Source organism: Trachurus trachurus (assembly GCF_905171665.1).
Source record: "Trachurus trachurus genome assembly, chromosome: 7".
Classification (NCBI taxonomy): Eukaryota; Metazoa; Chordata; class Actinopteri; order Carangiformes; family Carangidae; genus Trachurus; species Trachurus trachurus.
In genome coordinates, this window is record NC_139901.1 from 7,673,932 (window position 1) to 7,701,632 (window position 27,701).

At 44.1% G+C, this 27,701-nt stretch overlaps 1 protein-coding gene across 1 annotated transcript in view; it reads left to right on the forward strand.

Moving 5' to 3' along the window:
• The window catches only part of myt1b (myelin transcription factor 1b), a gene marked incomplete at both ends in the record, with an annotated part of 107,920 nt that extends 81,726 nt beyond the window's left edge, over positions 1 to 26,194 (forward strand). The window contains 21 exons of the mRNA XM_083974782.1: positions 2,676 to 2,730; positions 4,719 to 4,749; positions 5,978 to 6,040; positions 7,639 to 8,048; positions 9,111 to 10,277; positions 12,732 to 12,866; positions 14,032 to 14,122; positions 14,365 to 14,481; positions 16,785 to 16,999; positions 17,778 to 17,965; positions 20,358 to 20,621; positions 21,276 to 21,427; positions 21,603 to 21,665; positions 22,109 to 22,177; positions 22,670 to 22,732; positions 23,046 to 23,126; positions 23,756 to 23,977; positions 24,889 to 24,980; positions 25,080 to 25,183; positions 25,733 to 25,876; positions 26,051 to 26,194. Coding sequence (XP_083830908.1) covers positions 2,676 to 2,730; positions 4,719 to 4,749; positions 5,978 to 6,040; positions 7,639 to 8,048; positions 9,111 to 10,277; positions 12,732 to 12,866; positions 14,032 to 14,122; positions 14,365 to 14,481; positions 16,785 to 16,999; positions 17,778 to 17,965; positions 20,358 to 20,621; positions 21,276 to 21,427; positions 21,603 to 21,665; positions 22,109 to 22,177; positions 22,670 to 22,732; positions 23,046 to 23,126; positions 23,756 to 23,977; positions 24,889 to 24,980; positions 25,080 to 25,183; positions 25,733 to 25,876; positions 26,051 to 26,194 — 3,870 coding nt within the window. The remainder of the gene's footprint in view (positions 1 to 2,675; positions 2,731 to 4,718; positions 4,750 to 5,977; positions 6,041 to 7,638; positions 8,049 to 9,110; positions 10,278 to 12,731; positions 12,867 to 14,031; positions 14,123 to 14,364; positions 14,482 to 16,784; positions 17,000 to 17,777; positions 17,966 to 20,357; positions 20,622 to 21,275; positions 21,428 to 21,602; positions 21,666 to 22,108; positions 22,178 to 22,669; positions 22,733 to 23,045; positions 23,127 to 23,755; positions 23,978 to 24,888; positions 24,981 to 25,079; positions 25,184 to 25,732; positions 25,877 to 26,050) is intronic.
• Between the last annotated feature and the right edge of the window lie 1,507 nt (positions 26,195 to 27,701).

Genomic DNA, 27,701 nt, shown 5'->3' on the forward strand with positions numbered 1-27,701 from the left:
AAAGGGGGATGCAGATGAAAAGACCCCATCCACTCGTGTTGTGGCCACTTAAATCCCCTCTTAACTCTTTTCTAACACCGTCACGCTGCGGGGCCATACTGTTACAATAGCCTAAAATAGCTTTAAAAAGTAATGCAAAAACAGCTCTCCATTGAAAACATATTATTACTTCAAGCTTCAACATTTTATAAAATGTTTTTCAGCTAGCCTCGCCACCTGTTTAGTTGTTTGCTTCAGCTATCCATTGCATTTTAGTGAGTTTTCTCTAACCATCGCATTTGACAGCTATTTATCTGTTAATGTTAGCTAATCATTGCACTTATTTATCCACTAATTTGATCTTACTCTTGCACTTCTTTTTACCCATTACCAAACTGTTTTATCCATCCATGCAATCTTTTGCACCATAAGTTATTGAACTGTAAATAAGATTAGTTGTTAACCGTCAGTGTTAGTTAACTGAGTGCCTTCATACATTCTCAATATGCACCATTCAAATGGAACAGCTGACTCAACATGGGAATAATTCTTCAGCGTACTCAAGAAGACCTACTTATTGTGCAGAGAAACTCTGGATGATTATTATGATTAAATTTCTGAGCAGCATTTTAATGGGAATGGAGCTATTTTAACTGCTTTCGTATGTTGAGCAGTTTAATTTTTTATATATGCATAGTATCTCTTAAAGTAGAGATAGGCTTTGTTATCCAATAAATGTAGTGAGGTGGGAAAAAAAAGTACAATATTTCCCTCTGAAAGGTAATGGAGTTGTATGAAATAAGTACAAAGTATGGCATAAAACACTCAAGTAGAGCACAGGCAGCTCAAAATTGTACTTAATTACAGCACTTACTCCACCGCTGTTCCTTTTACACATGCATAGAAACAAGTGCACACTCCCAAGTGTAAGGAAATGGACTTTGAACTAAATGCACCCGTGTAAAACGGAGTGCGCTCACACATGCACACACACACACACGCACACAGAGACAGAAAACTTCTCAGTGCGCACTCATCCGCTCCTCTTCCCACACAGTGCTGTGAGTGGAGCACAGAAGGAGTCAACTGCTCCCTTCAGGCAGGGCACAAAGCTGCTACTTGTTGCTCGACTTCTACATTAGCAGCTCCCGATCAAAAGAGTCGGAGGCCCAGAGTGGTGGGAGACAGAGAGGACGGGGGCCAAGACGGTGGAGACCCACACAGGAAGGGAGGGGCCCGCGCCTTGCACCTGTACCTCCGGCCCAACACTAGACTCTAATGAATGAAGCGTACCCTCCTTAGGGGCGAGGAGGGGAGGGGAAGGGAAAAAAAGGAAAAAAGAAAAAGAAAAGCTCTTAACAACAACAACAACAGCGTGCTTCATCTTCCTCTCATCCCTCTTTCCCTCCTTCTTTTCATAAGTAGTCTATTAGCAGGAAAGGGGCATTGCCAAATAGAGAGGGAGAGAGGGGAAAAAAGGAGAAGAGAAACAGAGACCCCATGTTTGAATCCCACTGTGGCGGTGCCAACTTGACTATAGAGAAGCAACAAAAGCAGCTAAGTGCCAGTGCATGGAGAGAGTGTGTGTGTGTGGGGGGGTGACGGCAACTATGGGGATAAAGGGTGTAGTTTTTGGGGCAGTGAGGGAAGTGGAGGGGTGGTACATGAGGGAGGAAGTGTGAGACAGAAAGAGAGACAGAGGGGAGACCTGGAATACAAAAAAAAAACCAACAACCCAGAGTCCAGTAATCAAAGCTAATGGCTCCATTGTGTCTAAAAAGCATCTGATAGTTTTAGAGTGCACCGAGAGCAGCACTGAGCACGGAGAGGTAGTGCTGAAGAGGTGTGGCCGAGGGTCAATATGCGCGTGTGTGTGTGTACATGTGTGTATGTGTGTGTGTGAGGCAGCAGGGTTAACACCTGCTCCTTTGTGGCTTAAAAGCCGAGCCAGGAGTAAGCAGCGGGCATGACAACACACGCACACGCGTGTGTGCTCTTCTTTAAAAGGGTTATTATAGCGGCTTTTTAGCGGACTGTGTATTTTTTTTTTTTTTTTTTTTGCTTTATTATTATTTTCAGCATAGTTATGATTGTCGGCCCCCTCTGCTTACAGGGGCCGTGGCCCCTGCGCGGCTACTGCCTTTTGCCTGTTCGCAGCGTACAATCATGTGTACCACTCAGGTGCAGGAAATTACAGGGAGAGTGATAGGAGGTGTGCGCGGGGTGAGAGTGGGGAGGGCGTTTGAAAGAAGCTCAAACAACAGGGTTTGTTTTCCCCCTCTCTGCTTCCACATTCGCCTTTTATTCCTGTCTTTATTCTGATGAAGTTAGCAGGGCGGAAGCAGCCGGGTGTTTTTATTCTGTGGTGACAGACAAACGGTGGGCGAGGGGGGGGCGAGGGATGATGGGGGGGGCTGTCTTTTTTAGGGGGGGCGGGGAATTACAGATATGATCATCTCTTTGTGTCAGTGTTGCCTTTTCTTGTGTTTCAATGGGAACAGTCAGATGAGGGTTATTTCAGCTGAGGAGGTCAAGGACGATTAACTGTAGAGAAATCACCACTGATGGTCTCTCTCTCTCTCTCTCCTCACGAACATCCTCCTTTTCTCTCCCACTCTGTCTTTTCTGTTTCTCTCTCCTCCTCCTCCTCCTCCTCCTCCTGTGCTTTCCATTTTTCCCTCCTCTCTCCATCCCAGATGAGTATAGAAGGTGATGATAAGCGGACTCGCACTCGGTCCAAGGGAATCAGAGGTGAGTGTCATGTCTTGCACACGCACACACATGAAGTTTAATCCACAGTCACACTCGCAGGAGTTTGTGTCTCCATAATGTGTGTATGAGCGATCCTGCATGTTTGTGTGCGTTTGTGCAGGTCCTATGTGTGTGTATGTATGGAGGGGACGCGTCACATGCGAGCGTGAGCATGTAGGGGAGGTAAACAAACACAGGATGTCACACTGAATGATAATAGAAACAGACGCTCCTTCAGACTTTTTTTTTTTTCACTAATTAAAGTCATTGTTTTCTGTGTATCTGTGAGCGCTTGCACCAGTTACTCACATGGAGCTGCAGATAGTTTTCAGCTCAACACTCGCAGACTTTCTGCAAAGTTCATCCTGAATAACATTTCATCAGTTTGCATCAGATTTGTTGTGCTCTTGTGTTATTTTGACCTCATGCTCTTATTTTGAAGGCTGCCAGTTAGGGACCGTCTCGAAGGTGCACGAGGGCTTTTTAAAGATCGTTGTCAATACATCCAGACCTCCTCCTCCTCCCCGTTTCATTCAATTATGCAGCACAGCACAATGAGTTCTCTCTTTTGTCAATAGTTTTACAACATTTCTTTTCCACCAGTCGACACTTCACATCCAGCTTTTTATGCATAACCTCCAGTTTCCGAAGAGAAATTATGCAACATTGAGACATTTGGTTTTTTCTTCAACCTTCACTTCAGTTTTCGCCAGGACCATTAGTAATTTTATAGTTTTAATGTAGACTTTTTTCGAAGATGACATTCCAATACAGTTACTGATTGATTTTAGTTACAATACATGTTTTAAATATTTATTAGCAGCCAAACCTGTACGTATACGTACACATCCGGAGAAAAAGGCAGCGGGTCTTGATGATCTCACACTGGTTGAATCCCAGCACAGATATTTTTGATACATGTTTGTCCGTGTGTTTTTATGTGTACAAGTGTGTGTGTGTGTGTGTGTGTGTGTGTGTTTGATGTTTGGAAGCAAGACAGCAGAGCTACAGTTCACAGGGCGTTCAGGAAGGCGTCCAGTCATTCCAACTGCATGATGAAAGACTGAGAAACTGAGATGCAGCACACACACACACACACACACACATACACATCAACTGTGTGTGTGTGTGTATTAGTGTGTAATTCATGTGCTCTTAGTGTATCTTGATACCCGGGGTCTTTCTGACATGTGATTAATGCATGTGATATCGGAGCCCAAACTGAATTCTCCAGGATCGTATTGTTTTCTCGTTTGCTCCAAATGAAAATAGGATATTTCTCCAAACTCATTCTATCGCTCAACTCCCAATCGATGCCTATAGCCAGCCGAGAGCATTGTGTGTGTGTGTGTGTGTGTGTGCGCGCGTTGTTTGTGAGTGGAGCTTGATTTATGTTTTGAAGGCAATTACTATAAGTTGTCCCTGAAAGAAGTGCTGTTTTCTACTGATGAAGGCAGTTTTCCTTTTAATTTCATTTTCCCAATTATGATAACTAAAGTGCAACAATTAATCATGTTTTATTGCTGGAGTCTGCATATAATTGTCAGTTTTTCTGAACAGCACTATGCAATTTGGCTGATTTAGGTTTTCTCCTCTGTGCATATGGTCTCTCCATTGTGTATATGTGTGTTATTCCTGCCGCCGCATGTTTGCGGAGGCCAGCGCTCGCACTCGCACTGTTTGTTTTGCGCTCTGCCTCCGCGAACATGTGTTTGTATGTGCGCAATGTTTGCATGTAGATGCGTGTGTGTGTGTGTTTGTGTGCGAACCCTGGAGTGTGTAGGTGTTTTTTTCCCCCTCTCCTGATCATGCAATCTGCGGTGCGTAAGCTGCTATGAGGAAGCCTCATGGGATTCATATGCATTTGTGATTTATTGATCTGAGTTTCTTTTAGCAGCACAGCTTTCTGAGCAGTCGTTCACCTTTGTTCTCTCCCTGCCTGTGTCTTTCTTCTCCTCCCCCCTCTTTCTCTCCCCTGTTTCTCTCAGTTCCTATTGAGCTCGTAGGACAAGAGCTGAGGTAAGGAAACACCTTCATCTTTGTGCAAACCCCTTTCATAAAGTTCTTTTATGTGCACCGCTGAACACCCCACCGCCCCCCCACCCCGAGCACTCGTACACTCACTATCAGTGCTCCTTTAGATGATGCCGTATATTTTTATTTTTTATTTCTTATCATCAGCACTTCTCAACTCGTGGTCAGTGCCTCCAACAGGCTGCTATTGATTCCTCGCAGCCTTTTGCTATTTCCTGCCATGAACACATACAGTAGATGCAATCAAAGGGGGGGGGGTGTATGATCTTTTTGCAGTCCGATCGAAGGATACAGAGTGAGGAGAGAGGATGGTGAAAGGTGATTATTTAGTTTTTCTCCCCCCCTCCTCCCCAGGTCTCCTCTTCCTCTTCCTTCTCCCCTTTTCTTTCCCAGTCGGACGAGCGCATTCAGGGCCCCTCCGGCCGTGAACCCCATTGTCCTCTCTCCTCTGCCTCCTTGGAAATTATTTTTTTCATCCTCTCTCATTTTGTCACACTTCACCTTTCAGCATTGATCTGAGCTCAGCACTCAAAAAAGAAAGAAAAAAAATCTTTCGCTTTCTGGATTAAGGAGGAGAGAGAGAGGGAGAGAGAAAAAAAAACAGTAGGGAGGCCAGAGAGCATCTCATTTAAAATGCAAATGCAGCATTTTTTAATAAGCGAAATTAATAATTAGGATAATTGGAGTAATAAAGGGCAATTGCTGGGGGAAGTTAATGAGAATTGAAATGAGCCGTCCTGAGGGGTCATAGCAACCTGAATCAGAGGGGGAGAGAGAGGGAGAGGAGAGAAAGAGGGAGCCAGCGAGACCTGATGATGATGACTGGTGAGGAGAGCAGAGAAGGGGAAATTACAGCAGGTCTCGGCTGATCCTTATCGCTCATAGTAACAGGATATAGGCCAGGGTTGATGAACGACACACAATATTATGTTCTCCCCGGCTTGATGCCACCTGCATTCATGCGTTATGTGTGTCTGCCCAAAAGATGCGTGGTGGTGGTGGCGGCGGCGAGGGGGGGGTTACATATCTTTGTGCATGTGCATTTTGTGTGACATGTGTGCTCAGTTTGCATGTCTTTGCTTTGCTTTATTTTGTTGTTGATCTTAATTTACCCCCCCCTTTTTTTATTGCCTGTGGTTATCATTGCCTCTGCATAGGGACTAAAATGCACCGTGTCTTAAACATATCTCTAACCTCCATCCATCTCATCCAGCTGCCCCACCCCTGGATGCAATGGCTCCGGCCATATCAGTGGGAGATACTCACGACACAGAAGGTAGGGCAGATTAAAAACCCACCCTCTGTCTGTCCTTCCTCTCTGTCTGTCTGTCCTCTTCTCACACCATCTGCTTGGTGGAAAACACCATGTTTCACTACAGTCTTTTAAGAGTATAGTAGCTCTATACCCATTTATTTACATCAGTTACATGAGATTAATACCGCTCTCATGGCTGTACACACTAAATTATGAAGCAACACCCGACTGCCTGTTTAGCATGTGAGTCTTCGGTTCTGTCCATAAGTAACAACATCCACCGACCAGCATCTCTAAACTTCACATCATAATTTAAACTAATTTGTTTAATAAAGTGCTGAAATGTAGCCTTATGGGGGATTTTGTACTGGATTTCCTCATAAATACTTATAACCCTGTGTACCGCCAGTCTTTCTGCTAAGCAAACCGCTGGTATGATTGCTATTAAGGATGTAGCACATAACAGATTATTTGAATTTGAGTCAAGACTCGTTGCAGAGTCGAGTAGAGCACTATTCATGAAAAAGGTTAAAGATCCTTCAGAACGTCAAAATAGATGAATAACAAATGGGTGCACCAGCGAAGTGGTTTATCAACTTATTGGCTTTTGGCTCCTAAAAAGACAAGAATCTCCACTTCTAAGTTGAGTTAACAGTTGGAATCTGCTCAACAGGACTCCGTTCTATTGTTTTAATAGACTAAAATTCCCAAATAAGAGAAATAGACATATATCGATTTAGATATAACTTTCTGCTGACCTTGCAAACCCTCCAGTAGATCTTACTCTTTATAGGAGTCTTTTAGGTTATTGAAATAAACAGGACATTAGATAAAGAAATACTGCTCAATATGAATCCTTATCCATAATGTAAATATCCTGTGAATATAGTTTCAAGGACACAGACCGACCCTAAAGGCTAATCATTTCGAATGCTGGTCAGAGAAGGTGTTTTTGCGATTACACTTAACTCTAAACCTGAACCTTAGAAATAAAGTTTTCAGTGGACAACAGTGAAATGTGATTTCTCCAGGTTGTTATTCCAGCTTCATTCCCTCTCCCTCCCTCGCGCCCTCCCTCCCTTCATTCCTCGTCTGTGTCGCTTGCCCTCAGAGACCCTGTGGGACTCGGGGCAGCTCACTGGTTTGTGACTCCGCTTTTATTGAGGGGCAGATATTAGCTATCTGTTTACATGTGTATTCGTTCAGCAGGCAATTTCAGATGCACTTTGTTTATAGATCGTCCCTCAATCTCCCTCGGCATCTCCCAGGTGAGAGTAAGAGGGAGTTTATTGGATTTCACCCTCCACTGCCTTGCCTGCCCGCCTCTCCATACAAGTTGTTCATTAAACGTTCCAGTCAATTGGCTGAAATTGGTTGTGATGTCTGAGCGAGCGAGCATTGCGCCACCCTCAGGCCACACGCGTTGCTGAAAGAGCAGTGGCATTCTTCGCCACGTCTAAACACAAACACACGCTCTCCGTCATGCTGCTTAAACTCGCTCATGGATGTGATCTGGTGCATGAGGTTTCATTGGACGTGTTTGTGTGTTTGTGATTTCTGATCACAGCTCTGATTGGTATTCATTAATCTGCTCCTTCTTATTTACTTCTCCCCATCAGCGTTCTGGGTTGTCCCGTAGCCAGAAAGCGCCGTCTAGAGGAAGCAGAGGCCGAGCAGGACCAAGAGCAGGAATCGGAGCGGCCCGCCTCCAAGAGGAAGTCCCACCCCCTGAAACTGGCCATGGACGAGGGCTTCAGCGGCGCAGAAAGCGACGCCAGCAGTGAGGCTGAGGGCGAGGCAGAAAAGGATGGAGAAAAAGCAGGAGACACCAAGGAGGAGGAGGAGGAGGAGAAGGAGAGCGAGGCAGCTGTAGAGGAGGAGAAGGAGGAGATGACAGAAGAACTGACGCAGGACGGACTGACAAATGGACAGGAGGTGGAAACGCAGAGTCAACAGAAGGAAGAGGAGGAGAAGACGGAAGAGGAAGACACATATCAGAACGAGGAGAACAAGTTTGCAGCCGATGAAGGTGATTAATAGTCTGACTTACACCACCAGTTAATTCCCAACTTTTAAAATAAAAGATGCAAACTTGTTTAAATTAAAGGGATAGTTCAACATTTTGGCAAATTGGCCCATTGCCAAGGTTTGTTATCTTTAATTGTCAGTGCAAGCTATTTTTAGAATGTCGGAGCAGAGCCGTGAGCTGCTCAGGGCTACGCTACGGAGGCTAATGGGATTTCTTGGTTTCCCTCTCATTCACCACACTATGAGATAATATTGGAATGTTACGAGACAGAGTTGTTTCCGAGGCAAATGCAGAGACTGCTTGCCAAAAAACTGCCCCCAACGGGAACGCGCATCAGCGGTTTTGCATGAATTTACTTCGAAAACAACTCTGTCTTGTATTGTTCTGTTATTATCTCATAGTGTGGTGAATGTGCAGGTCACAACTTGTCCACCAGAGCGTTTTGGAGTTGTTGGATTGTGTATTTGATGAGTTTCATGAGGGAAACCAAGAAATCCCACTAGCCTCCGTAGTGTAGCTCTGAGCAGCTCACGGCTCTGCTCCTCCGTTCTAAAAATAGCTTGCACTGACAATTAAAGGTAACGAACCTACTGCTATGACTATAGGGATTATGGCAATGGGCCAATTTGCCAAAATGTTGAACTATCCCTTTAATCTTAATTTAACCCTTTTCACTGCTTGAAAAGGCTTCACCTAGTGCACAAAAAAAATCCCTCAATCACACCATTTAATATACAGCTAACAGTTGAGGAGTGTGCAGTACTATAGGCAGTGATTGGCAATGTGAAGTCCACAGAGTTAGAGTGATATTGCAGGAAGTGAGTAACCACGCCTCCTAATGGCCACTAAGAGCATTTGGCCTCGTCCTGCACGTACAAGCTGCTTTTCCGGGCGACCCTGTCACAACAGGTGTTTTTATGTCATTATGAGTTCACTGTGAATGAGTTGGCGGGTTGAAAGTCAGTGATGATAAAGATATTGCTGACAACAGCTTTAGCTCACTGCATGACTCACTCTTGTTTCTGTGTCATCGCTCTGACCTCTTCATCTTCGTCTCCACAGAGGAGGAGTGTGTGATCATCGAGCCCGAGCTCCGAGCAGCGCCACCTGCTCCCGAGGAGTGCCGGTCTCCCTCTCGGTGCGCCGAGGAGGCGGGCGACTCTCTCCTCCACCTGGGCCGAGTTTCCGACAACAATGATGTGACGGTGGCCATTCAGCAGCCTGTTGCTATGGAGACTGAGGAGGGTGTCAGCGTGGCAGCCGAATGGGGTGAAGAAGTAAAGGACAAGCAGGAGGGGGACGTGAATGAGGGGGGAGAGGAAGAGGAGAAGGCGGCACACAGAGTTCAAGTATCAGAAGAGTCATCTGCTCTGCAGAAGGAGGCAGCTGAAGTGGAGGAAGTGGAGTTGGAGGATGAGCAACAGGAGTGCGAAGACAGGAGCAACTACGTGAGCCAGGAGACCCACCAGTACCTGACCACGGACGTCCACCGCGAACAAATCAAAGATGAAGGGGAGGAGGAAGCGATGGCAGTGCCAGCACAGCAGAGGCAGGACACTTCAGCAGCGCTAGAGGAGGACGAGGAGGACGAGGAGGGAGATGAAGAGGACCACAGGGACCACGTTCTGCCCATTTCTGATGTGCCAACTGCCATCCGCACTATCACCAGCACCGCAGCAGCTCAGGGAACACACATCAAGACTGAAGACCACAGGGCCGCGGCTCTGGAGGACTACAGCTCACACAGGGCAAGTCCCCTTGACAAATGTGACTCTCATAAACCTAGCCCACTTCAGAACTACAAGGCCAGCCCGCCTTTAAGCTACAGCTCCCACAGGGCCAGTCCGCTGGAGGACTACTTCCCCATCCCCAGAGGCGAGAACTATAAAATCCACAAAGCCTCATCCTCGGCCTCTCCCGACATCATCGAGGTTCGATCGGACAGGTCGGAGGACAAAGACTTCGACGATGTGGACGGGGACGACGAGCGCGACGACGAAGACAGCCTGTCGCAGCGCTCCACGGTGACGGACGAGTCGGAGATGTTCGACATGACCCGAGGGAATCTGGGCCTGCTGGAGCAAGCCATCGCCCTGAAGGCAGAGCAGGTGAAGCCGGCCGGGCCCAGAGAGCTGCTCCGCGCCCCAGATATCCACCACCAGCGATACTTCACCATGGACGACAGGCCCAAGCACCTGGACATCATCCGCAAGAGCTACTTCAGCAAAGGTAAGACAGAATGAGGAAGCAGAGAGCAGAAGGCTGAGCCAACACCTACTCAGATGTGGACGTTGCTCGAAGTAGGCAACATTAATCTACTTTATTTTTAAAGCCACGTTACTATCACATGGGTAGAGCTGCTAAAGTCTGAGTTGTCACCTTGGTGGTCAGTTCAAGGACACTCCAACAACCTCTCATAGTGGAATTATTTCACTTTGTGTTGTGGAAATACCAGAAGACAACAGTTATAAACACAACAGTTATGTTGTCATAAGGATGGGTTGGGGAATTGGCTTGCCTGGCCTTGTACAGAGGTATTTAGTCATTTTCACTCTTTTCAAGAGATACTGTGACAGATACTGTTAATTTGTTAGCTTTAAAAGTATGGAGTAAATGAAATTAGCAGTTTTTTCTTCTTTATAAATTAAGCTAACTGTCTTCTGTATTTAAAGTCACATTTAGCATGAAGATTAAAGGATCATTCCCCTTTTTAGCGAAGGCTAAGATGTGAGGAGAGATACCTGTCTTATATCTATAAATCAATTATCTTAGCTTAGTGTCAAGATTCAGCATTTATTTGTCATTGTACAAAGTGCAACGAGAATTACAATAACCCTCCATAAAAGTGCATTTCAATCAATCAAGACACTAGGAAATAATAAAACAATAATAATGCACAAAAATAAAAATATTGCATTAAATTGACTGACAGAGGCGGGGACTATTGCATGTTTGTGTTTAGTTTAGCTTAGCCTAACTTAGCCTAGCTTGGCATTAGGACTGGATAGGTTGCCTGGCTCTGTCCAAATATATCAAGTCATTTTTAATCTTTGAAAAAAAAAGCATAATATATATGTTGATTTGTTAGCTTTAAAAGTGCTCATCAAGCTAGGTGTTTCTCTGTGGCTCCTAAATGAAGCTGGTTACTATAAAGGGTGTTTTTGTCTTATGAGCAAACTTCTGGTGAGAAAGCCAATATAAAAAATGTTGAATTCTTTATTCAGAAATTTCACTGGCAAAGTGAACTCACTAACACAGATTGTTCAAAGCCACAACATGTCAATACTTTGTTAAAGGTCCAAAATGGCCCCAAACATGCAAAACCACCCGTATTGTATGAAATGATTGGACTGCAAATGTGGTCACGTGTAGGTGGACGTACAGAAAATGTATTATCAAACCAGCACAAAGTGTCATGTGCTTAACTTAATGCCGGAGTGTGCAAATAAACACGGCGTACCAAATAAACAGCAATGAGTCACAGAGCTCCGCGTCGTAGATCCTCCCTCCTCCATTGTAGGGGATGAAGTGGTTCCAGCTGAATAGACTTCCATGAAGAGCAGAGAGGAAGTGCTTGAAGGGAGAGCGAGGAGGGACAACAGGGAGAGAGGGAACACAAGAGAGATGACAACAAGTTGGAGTGACAGGAAAAAAAAAAAACAGAGAGAGGGAGGGAGGGAGAGCAGAGGAGTGCAGGTTGTTCCACCGTCAGCCGTGGAGTGTTTGTTTACCTGCTGCATGTGTTGGGCCTTGTATTTCACAGCTGGCACACTGCCCACTTGTCATGCTCCTCACAGTATAGCAGTAGTGTGATTACATGCCTGGTAGTGCTGCCCTCTCCTTGGCCTCAACTCCCTCCTGTGGTGACGTTCCTGTTCTGCTCAACACTAATTAGGAGATGCATGTCTCGTTAACATTCAATTTGAAGGCCAATAGAGCATCACACCATCCTCTTGCTCCTTTTCCCTCTCTCCAGTGCCACTGATACTGGCTGGCCTACCTCCAATAAGCAGTAGGGAGCAGTAGGTACCTTTAATTATGTGTAAATTATAGTGGTGCGATCTCTTCCTTCCTGATGCGTTTGCAGGTGTTGTTTTGTCCGAGATCTGAATGAGATCCCTAAAAATATCAGACAAGTGTAGCGCTGGGGTGGAAATGATGAAACCATGTGGGATAAGTAGGTCGTTTTTTTTTTTTTTTTTTTGTCTGGGTTAACTTCGGAAAAAGCTGTAACATTTCGTACATTTGATAGTATTTCATCCTTGAAAGCATTTACAGAAACACACAAATCGCATTTAGAGTGATGCATAAAACACCTTGTGCATTTACAGAGATACATAAGACATGAGGAGCAGATACAGATGGTGTTGCCTTTGTACAGTTGTCTGAAATATGTCTGGATTTCATGCTCAGCCAAGCAGACTGTCTGATGGCATTAACCACTTGCTTTTGTCCTCCTTTTCCATCCCACATTCCCCTCTCCTCTGATCTCTCCTTCCTTCTCTCTGTCCCTCATCACTTTGTACCTCCTCTCCTCTCCTCTCCTCTCCTCTCCTCTCCTCTCCTCTCCTCTCCTCTCCTCTCCTCTCCTCTCCTCTCCTCTCCTCTCCTCTCATCCTCTCCTCATCCTCATCCTCATCCTCATCCTCCTCTCCTGCTACTGTCCTCTCCTCCTTCATCCAGAGAGCAGCAGGCCAGAGAAGAGGGAGATCAAGTGTCCCACTCCAGGGTGTGATGGGACAGGTCACGTGACCGGCCTTTACCCCCACCACCGCAGCCTGTCAGGCTGTCCGCACAAGGACAGGATTCCCCCGGAGAGTGAGTTTCTTTTTTCTTTTTCTTTTTTTCCAGCTGCTTAGAAGATGAAAATAAGAAAAATGACAACAAAGGGCACTCTGAAATTGACAGAAGCCCACCACCTCTCCTGGCTGCAGAGCCTCACATCATTTAAGTGCCGTAATGCCAGTTTAGTCAGGGTTTCTTAAGGGTTATCCGGTCTTACCGAGTCAAGGTCACTTTGGCCTCTTATGCATCAGATGCTCCGATCAGCCATGCACTAACAGCTCTGACTCTAGCTTCTCTGCTGAAAGCGGATGCATTCAAACATTTACAGGTCAGAAAAGTCAAAATGACTGGGTTCGGTCCCCGGTTGTGTTAAAAATATGCGGAGAGGAATCTGCGGTGGTCGTATGTTTTTCCTGCTTGACCCCGTAGCTCCATGTGATTGTACAGATGCTTGCTACATATATATCAGAGACCATCTTTCTGTAGCCATGACTACAGGTCCATTAGATGTAGTCCAGTTCCCTGCTATTCTCTCATTAAGATTCACTTCATAGTCCTGCTGGTATTTATACTTAGAGTCTGTCCTAAAACTATTAGGAGGAGCAGGGGAGGTCAGAAATGATTGTATTTTTTCTTTTCGCTAATGGCAGGGTAGACTAATTTCATGTGAGTAGGGGATGCTCTTTATATTTGCTCTCGTCTATGCTCATTTAAATTTATTGCAAACAAAAAACAAAGAGAAGCGTATCAACAACATAAGTGTATCCGGCATACTCCTCTGTTTCTGTTTCCTCTGGACTTTAACCCTTTACCATAGCTGTGTTTTTAACATTTCACACTGTGTTGTTGTTTGACATGGCTGTGTGGAGGAAACAGTCTCTGTCTGCTTAGGCAGTAATAACCGTTTATTTAGCAGCTCTTTGTTCAAAAATAGAAATGAGCTGAAATATTCAACATTTTATTATGCTGTCATACAGTCAAGAGGAGGGAAGGGTCCAAAGAAAATATGTATAATTTTGGAGATGAGCTAGCTTTTTCTTTTTTTTTTTAAATAAAAAGAAATATAAGATTCAGCACCACATCCACAGCCGTTGTGTTTATACATTATATATGTATGAAACAAGAATGTTGAGTTGTTGAATTTAGTGTATTTTCTCTGATTGTTGTTTCCTGTGTGTGTATTTTGTCTCCTTCTCAGTTCTGGCCATGCATGAGAATGTGCTGAAGTGTCCAACTCCTGGCTGCACCGGTCAGGGCCACGTTAACAGCAACCGCAACACACACCGCAGGTATTCACACATGACTGTATATAGAACCTGTGTGGATCTGTATTTGGGTTTGAGTGTGTGTATTTCTTGCACTTGAGTGTCATACAGGGTGTACATTTCCCTTTGTGCGTCTGCCAGCTCAGATATTCATGTATGCAAGACAGTGAAGATGTCAGTCGAGATCAGCGTGATGCAGATCTACGTGGTCAGCAACATGCTCTCCGTTTAATATTTATCTTTTCTCTCCTCCTCTGCTCCCCCAGTCTTTCTGGGTGCCCCATCGCTGCCGCAGAGAAGCTGTCCAAGGGCCACGATAGGCCGCAACTCTCTCAGCCAGGCGTAGAGCACCTGAAAGGAAGTCCCAACGACAGAGTGTTAAGGTGGGTGACGAATAAGCGTCATGTTCTTACAGGAAGCTCAAACCCAAACTCTCACTTTTCCACCTGGTGACATTAGACATGTACAGTATTACAATTCTGTTAAAAGTCAATACAAATTCATATAAGTCAAAAATGTAAATATAAGAGTGAGTTGTAATAGAAATAAAGTTTTATAATCAATCCCTTTTCCCTTAAAATAAAATCCCCACTATGCTAAATAGCTGTTAACAACCACTACTTTATTGACCGTGTTCCCTTATGTGTTAGTCCCATAACAACCCAGCTTAATGCTGCATGAACAGATGAGGACTCAAATTTTTATATGATATTTTATATTATATTTAATGCCTCCTTGCTCATAATGACAAATGATTTAAAAATATCTCATTTGCATTAAGCTATCTTGGTTAACGTAATATTTTACGGCTGAAAAACTTTGTACATTACAATGTAGAGCAGTACATTAGACTATATATGGATGATTAACATCAACAACAAGTGATAATGTACCTAAATGCTAAGTTAACTCAGTTGTAGCCTACTTGAGCTTGCTAACCACCCTGTCATTGTTTCGCCCAAAACACAAACAAGCTGAAGATTGTAAATATTTGATGAAAATAGGGAATAAAATGAATAAATAAAAACACTTAATTTTAATTATGTAAATGGTAGTATAAATAAATGATATATTATAGTTATGTTTTTGACTTGTGATTCCTGGTTAGTGCTTTTTGTCAGCCGTGGCACTCCATAGATCAAAATGGTGAATGACAACAACTAATAGGCACAGGTGAACCTTTCACCTATATAAAAGCTGTGTCCTCCGGTCCAAGCCACACACAGCTGAGTCCTCCTCAAGGTTAGCTACTTTACCACTGAGCCACATAGAAACGGCACAGACAATCCTGACCTTGGTTACAGCGGCCCCCTCGCGAAGGCACCGTGCCGACCCCCGTGAATGGCTCAATATAACGCCAAAGTCTTGAAGCATTCAGTCTGGCAGTCTAATCATTACTGTCACCTCAAACACTGAGATCTCTCCATCTCTCCATTCATCTCCCCAACAGCCCAGGCATCGTGATCACAGCCAAAAGAATGATAATTAACAAAAACCAGACGCTGGTATTATGCTAAGTCTGTGCTCTTCGACATTGGTATTTTAATTAGTAATGCAGCCGATAAGCTAATTATGCAAGTTATAGGGGCAATGCGGGGGATAGAAAAAAATAATTGCTTTCCTTGAGGAAAACCTCATCAGTGGTCAGACAAAGCATCGTGGATTAAAACACAATAAGGCCTGCTTTGTTTTCCCTCTCACATTGTTATTAAAATTAACTTGGTTGTCTGTTATGTATGGGAGAGAAGAATTCCTCATGCGGTCCGCGGTCTCATGGATTCCACGTTGAATTAATAAAAAATCTGCTGTGATCAGTGGTAGAAAGTTTTTTTTTCTTTCTTTTTTTCTACTGTTGTGGAAAAAAAGATCCTCCTCTACAAGCGGCTCTGTTGTGAACATGTATTATTAGTGTGCCAGTGTGTGAAGGCCGCCCCACAGCACAGTGGCTACAGGCCGGGTCATGTAGCTTATTAATGAGCGTATGGTTTGGATACCAGAGACTGTGATATGAGCTCCACTGGTACCGGATGCAAAGGAGGTTGAGGTGGGGGTGGTGGTGGGAGGGGGTGCTTGGCCAAAGGGGGCGGAGGGCTCGGAGATAAGGAGTGGCGGTGGCGGTGGTGGGTGAGGAAGGTGACTCCCCACCCCAATCCCTCCTCCCTTCCTATCTCTTTCACCACTCCCTTCTCTGTCTTTCCTCCACTCTTCTCTCCGCCTCCTGCCCCCCCCCCCCCCCCCCCCTCTTTCTATTTCTCTCTTGTCCCCCCACCTTTCCGCCTCTCCCCGGTCTATCAGTGGATTTACGCCAACAGGTCTGACAAAAGCCCAGGCTCTCCAGGAAAACGAGAGGGCTTAAAGCTCATAAATTCCATGCTGTACATCATGCAAATGTGCCCTCTGCTGATAAGAGAGCTTTTAATCCTGCCGCACTCCTGCTAAGTACACCGTTGCCCCTATCTTTACTCTTTCTGTGTCACTCTACCTCTCTCTCTCTCTCTCTTATCCTCCTTTTCTCCTCTCTGTTTTTCCCTTTTCGATTGTGTGACTCTTTATTGCATCAATCCTTTTATTTCCCCGTCTCTCCTTGTCTGTTCTGTTTCATTCTCCTCTTTTCTTCCTCCTTTTGTCCTTAACCTCCGGCCTCGCTGTGACACCCTGTCGCCCCTTTCTCTCTCCCACCCCGCAGGCCCATGTGCTTCGTGAAGCAGCTGGAGGTGCCCCAGTACGGCAGCTACAGGCCCAACATGGGACCTGCCACTCCCCGCGCCAACCTGGCCAAGGAGCTGGAGAAGTACTCCAAGGTGTCCTTTGATTACGCAAGCTTCGACGCTCAAGTGTTTGGGAATCGCATGCTTGCTCCAAAGATGCTCACCAGTGAAACCTCACCCAAAGCCTTCAAAAGTAAGAGAGGTTTCTGGTTCATCCGTTTTATATCAGGAATATTTTTTTATTTTATTCTTACAGCATACTCTATTGATGGTGTTTTAATGAAGAATAGCCTTTGGGAACACTTTGGTGTATTCCTGTTTAGCTTGGAGTCATATGAGAAGATTAGCCAGTTAGCTTAGCTTAGCACAAAGACTGGAGACAGAGGGAATCGATAACAAAAAAGATAACAAAACTCACCAACCAGCACCTCTAAAACTCCCATGTTAACATCTCAGTTATTTTATCTGTTTGAACAACAAGTTGTGGGTTTGTAGCGGGTCATACACTGGATTATTTCTTACCTGGTTGCAGTTCTCCCAGAATAAATGAAGCAAGATGCGACTTGTTAATTACTGACCTTTAGAGGTGCTGGTGCCGGATTTTGTTATCTCTGTTCAGAGTCGGGCCAGTTGTTTTCCCTCGTTTCCAGTCTTTATGCTGAGCTAAATTAATCAGTTGCCGGCTGTAGTTTCATATTTACCGTATAGCCATGAGCGTGTTGTCTACGCTCCTCTCATCTAACTCCAAGCAAGAAAGCAAATAAGTATATTATCCAAAATGTCAAATGATTCCTTCAGAGTTCAGCGAAGCTCTTTTACACCAAATATCACCTCCACCTCTTTGCCTCAGTATTTTCTAGACCTTTTCTTTTAAATCTTAGTATTAACTATTGAACATAGCAAACAGATGTAGGAAACATGCATTAATTCATCCTGTTTCTCCACTCTGTATCCTCTCTGTCCTCCTGCAGCAAAGCCCTCGTTCCCCAAGTCACCATCGCCCAGCCTCAGTCTCCACGGTTACGGAAAGAGCTCCACCTTGGCCTATGACTACTCCCACGACGCCGAGGCTGCTCACATGGCCGCCACTGCCATCCTCAACCTGTCCACACGTTGCTGGGAGAAACCAGAGAACCTCAGCACCAAACCCCCGACCAAGGTAAAAACAGCCACACAAATCCACATATATATGTATATGTTTGTCATATTAATACGGCTTTATGAAGGATTGTAATTAAAGATTAACAGTGCAGGGAATAAATCCATCACCACCCAAAAAATCTGCTTGCGGATGATATGAATCAGTCATATGTATCTGCAATTTTATTAAGGTAAAGTGATGCTCTGCTCTTCTCTCCGTAGCACTCAGAGAAAGAGATTATTAGCTGATTGTAGTGCAGATTGAAACATTGCAGGCCACAGCTGGTGAGATGAGAGGGGAAAAGCAGTGGGTGTGCCTCTCCTCCTTTCTCCTCTCTTCTCCTCTCCCCTCTTGTCTTTGCTCTTCTCTCTCTCTCTCTCTCTCCCTCTCCCCATCAACTCTGCATGAATATATCATCAGGAGGCATTGGCTTACAGCAACAGGATGGTGTTGAGATGCAGTTGCATCACCTCTCCCTTCCTCCTTTCATCCTTTCATCCCTCCATCCCACACACTTTTCATGTTGTTATTGAATTTGGCTAGCTGCCAGTTCCCTGGATTACTTTTCCACCAGGTAGCCCTTTTTCATTATCTGCCGGACGGATCTCTCACTCTCTTCCTCCGCCCCCACCACTCTTTCTTTCATTTTCTTTTCACATCTCTCCTTATTTTCTTTTATCTTCCACTCTTCCTCCCCATGCAAGTGTCGCTGTGTCTCTCTGCTTCTCTGTCTATACCTCTCTATCTCTCACTCACTCCCTCTTTTCCCTCTCTGTGCACAGGAGGTGTAATTGGAGCACCACTTTCCCCCATATTGTGATTTTTAAAAGCCTTTTTGCCTCACAGAGGAGAGAAAGTGACTGCTTCATCATTTTTCGATTTCCTGACATGGTTTTAGGGAGATAAAAAGTGAAGATTAATGTCTCTGGCAGCACAGCAGAGCAAGGTGTTGTTCAGCAAGGCACCGATCCAAGAGCAGGCCTTAGCAGCACAGTATTACAGTGCAGCGCAACTGGGGACTGATCTGGAATCAGAATCAGAGCCAGTTGAAATCCAATATTGAAACATTGGAACACTGAGCTCATCAACCAGGGACATTTCTGGGAACTGTTCCCGTCTCCTCTCCTCCTCTTCTAACCCTTTGATTTTTCTGGCCCTTGACCAGCCCATACGAGTGCCATTTTAAATGAATGCTGAAAACATGGCTCATCTCACCCCTCTGTTTCTGTTCATCTGCCAGCACTATCACAGAACGCGGAGAGATCAACCGTGGCGCTGGTGCCGCTGGCAAAGTTTTACCGGAGTACATTAGATATCATTACTAACATGCTTAAGCTGTGAAGGTGGTGCTGAACTCAAACATGGTAGCACACCGGAAACAGTGCCTCACACTGCTCTGTAGCTCTTGGTTCAGAACAAGCTTGAGGGCAGGTGAAGGTATGCGAGTCGAAACAGGAGGAAATCCGCCATTTCATCGAACGAAACTTTAGTTTAATCTGAATCTAAATCCATCTCTGAGTACAGCAGTGAAGTTATTATTCAGAAGAAAAGTGTAGCTATGTTAATACATGTATAGCACTGCAACAGAAGCTCAAGAGCTTCTGTTGCAGTGTGATTAAATTAATCACACTCATCATCATCACCATCGTCAACATCATCAGTGATGATATAGGCTACAGCGTACAGAGTTCTTCAGAAGTGTACCAGAGGAATCTGCATTAGTTATTTATATGTGAGAATAGTTGATTACATGCACATGCATTTATTAGTTGTATGTCTGTGTACCATCTTCCTCCTTTTTTTGCCTATATGTTTGGAGACCTACAGTAATGTAAAAATAAATAGTCTACATTTACAATTATAATTGTGTATCCTACAGTAAAAACATAAAAACAAAAAATAAAAATAAGTTATTATATTAAATATGGTAAGTTTTAGTTTGGATTGGCACAAGTCTAAATTCTTCAACCTCTCAGCCAACCCTCACCTGACTCTCGTAGCATAATGCTAACAAGTTTAGCAAGCAGACTTGTTTAGCTGGCTACCCAGCGTTAGCAGCAAGCTGGTTCATTTAGAGTGATACTTCAGATCTTCTTTAGAAAGTGACACAAATCTAAAAAGAAAATAAGACTCTCATGATCTTTGACTTCCTGTCCTTAGCTGCATGAGCTGGTTAATTAGCAATAGCCTGTCAGCCTATCAGGACTCGGGTGAGGACCTTATTATGAAGAAAAATCTGATATCCTAATATAAACCTTTATAATAGATTTTATATACATTTTTTGTTTTTCATTAATTTCATAATGCCTTTCTTAACATAGAGCACTCTCTTTCAGCCCAAGGAGATTAGTTGTATGAGAAGTTGTGGTGTTGTTGCTTCAGTCACAAACTCCCTGCGTTTTCTCTCCAGGAAATGGACATCGAAGTGGATGAGAACGGCACCCTGGACCTGAGCATGAAGAAGCCTTGTAAACGGGAGGGCAGTCTCTCCGCCACCAGTCCCGGAGTCCGCTCCCCAGACCCTTCCTCCTCCTCCTCTTCCTCGCTGCATCACGGCGGAAGTAGCGGGATGACGTCACCCAACCTGCCAGGCTACAAGCAGGAGGACCTGGAGGGACCCCTGGACTACACCAAACCCAACCGCCAAAGGGAGGAGGACATGGACATGGACGAGGTCAGTACAACCATACTGAGCAAAAGTAGCAGCTCCAAGAAGGCAGTGTCTCCTGTGATACGAGCCAGAGAGGAAGTATTGCAACATAAATAACAACACACTTAATTCCCCTTGAGCTTTTTGAATAAAAAAAAACTCTTAATTGTTTACCTCACTTTGTCTTTGTCTAATACCCTTGCCTTATTTCCTGTCCCCCTTTCCTCTTTCTATTATTCATTTATTTCACCGAAATGTGAGAGTTACTGTACAGTTAAAACATTGCACTGTGTAACAGAGGTGGTGTGTCAGGTGCATTGCACCATCCGGGCTTTGGCATATGCTAATTTTGTACTCCTTTGAACTTTTTCAAAAGAAATATAAAGGGCCTTGAATGTAAATTTTTTATGAGGACATTCTGCATTTGGAAACATCACTTGTCTACAAAAGAAGAAAAGGGGATCAGATCAGAGACTCGTGTGCACATTGTGGTTTTATAAAGTTTCCATGCTTGTAAACAAATTTGCAAACTGTTGCGAGAGAGCCATCACCCGAAAGAAAAAAAAAAGTAAATACAACCCAGACAACAACACAGCGACACATGACACATGAACAGTATTTAGATAAGAAAACTGGTGGATTCATGTTTTTGGACATGTATTTCTCTGCGTTGTCCAGATGGAGCACACCGGCCAGTCGTTTGTCTCGTCCGACATGGAGGACTGTGACATGATGCAGGATATGGAGGACAGGAAGTACCCGGGAGAGGTCACAACCCCGAGCTTCAAGGTCAAGTTCCAACCCAAGGACGCCAAGAAAGAGCTGCTCGCGTAAGTAACAAGACCACAGAGCCACAACAACTGCTGAAGTTAATCAGGTTTAATGTTAACTTAACAGTAGCTAATTAGTGGCTTAATAGATTTTGCTGGGAATTTGGGCAATTATGTCTTAACACCCTCTGACCTTTCTAACTCAAACTCTGTGTCTCTCTCTCACCACCTCCAGATGCCCGACACCTGGCTGCGACGGCAGCGGCCACATCACCGGAAACTACGCCTCCCATCGCAGGTATACACCGCTGCCCACTTATTCAGGGTGATGCACTCTCTCTGTATAAACTCTAATATGAAATGTTAGCTCTGCCCGAGACTCCCGGGTCCACCTGCGTCCCACCACGACTAATTCAAATATTTTTTTTTGATCCTGACATGCCAGAGGCAATAACGTAGCGTGAGCCCGGGAAGCAAAGACGGTCATTGACTTTGATATGCATCAGTAATTTACTTCTTGCCGTCTGTCCTCTTCTTCCTAAATGACCTTGGTATGCCTTGCATTCTTGATTTCCCTTCACTCATGTCCTTTTTTTCCCTCTCTCCTTTTCAATCTGCTCACACTGGCTTTCCTCGGCCCCCCTCCCCGATTTTCATCCTTCTCTCTCTCTCTCGGCCCGTTCTCCTCCGCTCCTCCTCTTCTTCTTCTTCTTCTTCTTCTTCTTCCTCTCTTTCTCTCAGTCTGTCTGGGTGTCCTCTCGCTGATAAGAGCCTTCGGTCCCTCATGGCGGCCCACACCCCTGAACTCAAGTATGTCTGCTCTTACACCTTCACTGCCTTTTCACTGCCACTTCACTGCACTGCTACTGACACCGTCCAACGCCACAATGCTCCATTCTGCTGACGTTAACTTATCTTTTGTCGCTTGCTGCTGCCTCTGCTGCTGCCGCTGCATCTGTCATGGTGTGTTTTCCTGCAGCTGGCTCGGACTATGCTCGCTCTCACTTCAATCAGTTCATGTAAATGTGAAATGGAACCGTAATTCCATAGTAGATATAGCTCTTTATACCAGAAACGAGGCCCTTTTTTCACGGCTCACTGTAGACAGTTACAATAAACTGCAGAAGAGCCTTTAAAAAGATTGGAAACAAACTTGCAGGAGAGTGAATGAAAAATAAGCCGAATAAAGAAGCGGGCCATTGCTCTCATCTGCATATCGCCATGTCAACAAGACACTCCGCCATGAAATATCTGATTATTTTTCCTATTAAATGCTTAACGTGCACTGTTCTCTTTCCCCAGATGCCCCACTCCGGGATGTGACGGCTCAGGTCACATCACAGGAAACTACGCCTCCCACAGAAGGTAACAAGCAGAAAACACACATGCACAGTGCACACGCACCAGAAACACACACGCACACACAGACAAACATGCACACATGTCAGTCAGAGAGGCCTAGTGACAGTTCATGGTAGATTTAGACAGGGACTCACACATTTCCACACACATTTCCATGATCCTACTTTCGGCCATACTAGGCGTTTTTGAGTTGATTTGGTTTGTAATTTGGTGAAATTATTCTTCCTTTTATAATGTTCTCTCCCTTTATCAAGCAATCACTTCACCAGACCTTTTTTCAGCCCTATGTTATCAACTCCATACTTTCTGTTTTCAGTCTCTCTGGGTGCCCGCGTGCCAAGAAAAGTGGAATTAAAACTCCTACCAAGGACAACCAGGAGGACTCCGAGCTTTTAAAGTTCGTACCGCTCAGAAAGCCATAATGTCTGCTTTTAGTGAGACTGACGGTAAAACGTAAAATGCAATAAAAAAAAAAGGAAAAAGAGAGAGAGAGAAGAAAGTCACTATGAATCATATGCACAGGTAGTGACCTGCCCCCATAACTGAATCAAACAATCAGGCCCTTACTGATGGGAAAATACACTTATTGCAGATACTGACTCTAAATGTAGTTCATGGTAGAGTATCGTAGAAGACATGAACAATACATGAGAAATACAGTACATGGGCTTCATTTTGCATTTGCACACAAAACAGTTAATTGTTGTTAACACTATGTGCTAAATCTGAATAGCTTTTGCATTAGTAATATTATTTTTTTGCATAAATAATATGTCAAACGTAGATGTGAGAAAATGAATTTGGCCCAGTAGAGAAAGTGTATAACTTTTATCTTTACTATAATATTCTGAACTTTCTCTACAGTTTACATTTTTGGATTCTCCTTCGTCTAACCCTCGTGCCTTCTCGCTCTCTTTCTTTCCTCACTGCCTGGCTTCAACACTTCCTCTCTCCTTCTTCCGCTGCACGACTCTCCTCCCTCTCGTCTTTTTCCTCTGTTTCCCTCCTTTCCTCTGCTCCCTGCAGATGCCCCGTGCCCGGCTGCGACAGCCTGGGCCACATCAGTGGGAAGTACGCCACGCACCGCAGCGCCTACGGCTGTCCGCTGGCGGCCCGCAGACAGAAAGAGGGTCTCCTGAACGGCACGCCCTTCAACTGGAAGGCCTTCAAGACAGAGGGGCCGACCTGCCCCACCCCCGGCTGCGACGGCTCCGGACACGCCAACGGGAGCTTCCTCACACACCGCAGGTAAGTCACCGACTGAGTCAGGATGAGTCAGAAAATGGGCGGAGTCAGACACTGCTAGAGTGACAAAGGTGGAGCAGCCCACTCCGAACTTTAAAACCACTCTTCAGAAAATATGATATAAATATGATGCAAAACATGAAATTATTTTTGTTTCATGTACATGTTCTTTTTATTGAGAACAACATACGGAAAGACAGTAATATAAAAAGACAATACAAATTTTTCACCGAACATATATACAAATACACCCCAACCATATCCATCCCCCCACCCTACAACATCAGTGCATACCAATCTAAGGAGATTAAATGAGTAAATAAATAAAGGTCATGATCTTAATAGGTAAAGGTATCATTCAACAGGCATGAAGAATTAAACAAAAAGAAAAAAGAGAAAAAATAAAATAAAATTAAGATAAAAAAGTGGAAGTGTTTTATGTACATTTTTACAAGATATATTTCATATCATGTTAAAATCTTATTGCCATCTTATCCACCATTCTCATCTGCCTTCAGTCAAACATAATTTAATGTTATAAACTAGTGTTGGCCTGGTGGCCTGTGGCTCCAACGAGCTGATCAGTGTCTCAAATAACTTGCTTGCTAGCATGTAGCATGCTACTGCACTTTTGCATTAGATTTGCTTTAGATATTGTCAGGAAGTACTGAAAAGAGGTCCCTTACCAGAAGCTAATGCTATACAGGGGGCCTTGCCATTGAAAAGTTTAGTACCCCCTTGTATAAACATAGAAAGCATCTTCAGTCCGACTGTGCCTGAACGCCTCCTGAGTTGACAAACATGGAGCATCAGAGCTGCAGCTGCTCACACTGATCCTACATGTAATCAGATGTAATGTCAAAGGCCTCAGCGTAATCAATGCAGTGACACCCCCTCCCCCTCAATGTCTGCAGCCTTTCAGGATGCCCCAGAGCCTTGTTTGCCAAGAAGAAGGCCAAGTTCCCCTCAGAGGACTACCTGAGCACCAAGTTCAGAGCCAGTGATGGTGAGATGAACAAGTCAATATGTATAAGAATCACAACCAGACCAGATGCTGTTGTTTTGTTTTGTTTTCTTATTTTAACTGTTACGACTTCTCCTTTAGTTTTGGACAATGACGAGGACATCAAGCAACTCAACAAAGAGATTAACGACCTCAACGAGTCCAACAATGAAATGGAAGCTGACATGGTCAACCTGCAGACTCAGGTGAGTGTCTCCACTTGTGTAGTAAAAGCCGATGTAAAATGAGACTTTAAGTCACTGTGAAGGGAGGTTCATATACGGTATTATGAAGACAAAGCTTTAAAACATTCTGAATTTAAAGATACAAAAGGCAAAATAACTTTGAAATGGCAAGTTTCTCATAAGGATAAGTATCAGTAATGCTTGTAATTTATGTGTGTATGTGTTCACCATTGGTAGTTATCACTGATAAGACCCAATCAGGGACTGGACAGGGATGTCCAAGTCTTACCCTACATGTTTTCAAATTAAAGCAGGACCTGCAGCATCTCCAAAAATCTCAACCACAGCAAAAGAAACGTGTTTAAAACATGTAGCAGTGTGTCTGTAGGAACAAGTTGTCAACTTCACTTTACATGAAGGAAACATTTGTAGAAAACATTCATAATTGATTCTTTTCTTTTCATGGAAGCTGAACCAGAACTGTCTTCAAACTTTAATTTGTAGTTAGAGATGAAATCTTTATGCCTAAAGTTGTAGCGCTGGTAGAAACCATGTGGCTGTGTGTTGTAGATCTCCTCCATGGAGAAGAACCTGAAGAGCATCGAGCACGAGAACAAGATGATCGAGGAGCAGAACGAGGCTCTCTTCATGGAGCTGTCTGGTCTCAGCCGCGCCTTGATCCGCAGCCTGGCCAACATCCGCCTACCACACATGGTGAGTTGCTCTAACACACACACACACACACACACAACACAGACAGACACCGGACCCGCTTTGACACACACACGCACAGCTTCTTTAATGTATTTGTTTTTGAGGTGAATCTCGCGTGTAGGCGTTTGTTTCCCTGCTCTTCTCAGTTGCGATTGGTTGTCGTTTGCACCACAGCAGGAGCCAATCACCGAGCAGAACTTCGACAGCTACGTGAGCACCCTGACCGACATGTACACCAACAAGGACTGCTTCCAGAGCCCCGAGAACAAGGCTCTGCTGGAGAGCATCAACAAAGCTGTGAAGGGCATCAAAGTCTGAGGCTCCACGCGCACGTACACACATATACGTACACGCACACACACATACATACACACACACACACACACACACACATACACACGGAGAAAACGAAACCTGTCCTGAAGCGCAGGAGTGTGAAGGAGGTGAAGTCAGAGGGACGGAGTGATGAAAGAGATGTTGAAATACTCTACAATATATTGAAATATGATTCAAAAACAAAAAGGGAATTCAGGTTATTTAAATAAACGGCAACTTAAAAAAAAAAAAATCAACCCAGGGAGCACTCTGTGAGAAGAAAAGTGACGCGGACCAAAATCCACACCATGCTGCTGCTGGGACGAGGAGGAGGAAACGGATCCTTCAGTCAGGATGGATGGAAAAGAAGAATAAATGTTTCCAGAAACTGTATCTGGAGTTGGGGGGGGGGAGGGGTTAATATGCTGTATGTTTACCTGTTGTCTCTTTTGTGTCCTTAACTGGTTTTGGAGGTGTTTCGCTGTTGCGCGGTTTGATCGTTTTTTTATTTTATTTTTTATTTTTTTCCAACACTTTCGACTAAAAACGTGCTCGCTCACAGGAGCTTTGGCGACTTGGAAGAGAAGGACACGGACGAGCCAAACACGAAGACTCTCAGTTCTTGTCCCACGTTAAGCCCTCACTGTGGCGAGTGTGTGTGTGTGCGTGCGTTTGCCCGCTCCCCACCCCACCCCGTCCTATTACACACACACACACACACACCCCAGCAATATGAAGCATGCACTAAACTGAATCTGTGTTTGCTTTATGGCAAAGACGTCAACGACGCAAGGTTGACTCTGTTTAGCGGGAAAATACTTTTTCTTCAAGTTAAGGTCATGAGACAGATCCAGGAAGCGGATATCATGTTTTAAAAAGCAGCAGATGAATCCTTTTTCTTTATTGTTCTGTTTTTTGGTTTTTTTTGTAAACTGAAATAATAGTAATAGTGTGCACACATTTCAAATTCAGTTAGTCATATCAATAGTATTTATCAACATAGGAATTGCACTTCATTTGAATTAATAGTTTTGTGGTACAATAATTATTGTTATATATGAATTATTTAAATTTGAACATTTAAATTGTAACTTATTGCCATTTATGTTATTGAGGTTTATTTATTTGAAGCAATCTATTTATTATTAACTTGGTTTTGTAACACAAAAAAAATGCATCTTTACTGATTATCATGGTCAAAGCGATTTGCAGATGTCTTACGTCAATATTTTAAGAATCTATATAGATGAGTGACAAGGCATATTTTGTTTTGAGTACTTTTTAAAAAAACCTTTTTAAGTGCAGATGTTTTATAACTGATACAATTTTTTGATAATTTTACAAAAGCAAAAGTTATTTTTTTGGGTTGTTCTTGTTTTTTCTCCCTTTTTGTTTCGTTTATGTTCCTTCTGTTACTGCTACGTTCTGAAACTCACTGCTGAGAAAAAAATGAAAGTATGTATTTATTATTTATTTAAAATGAAAGAAATTGACTGATATGGCTGTATAT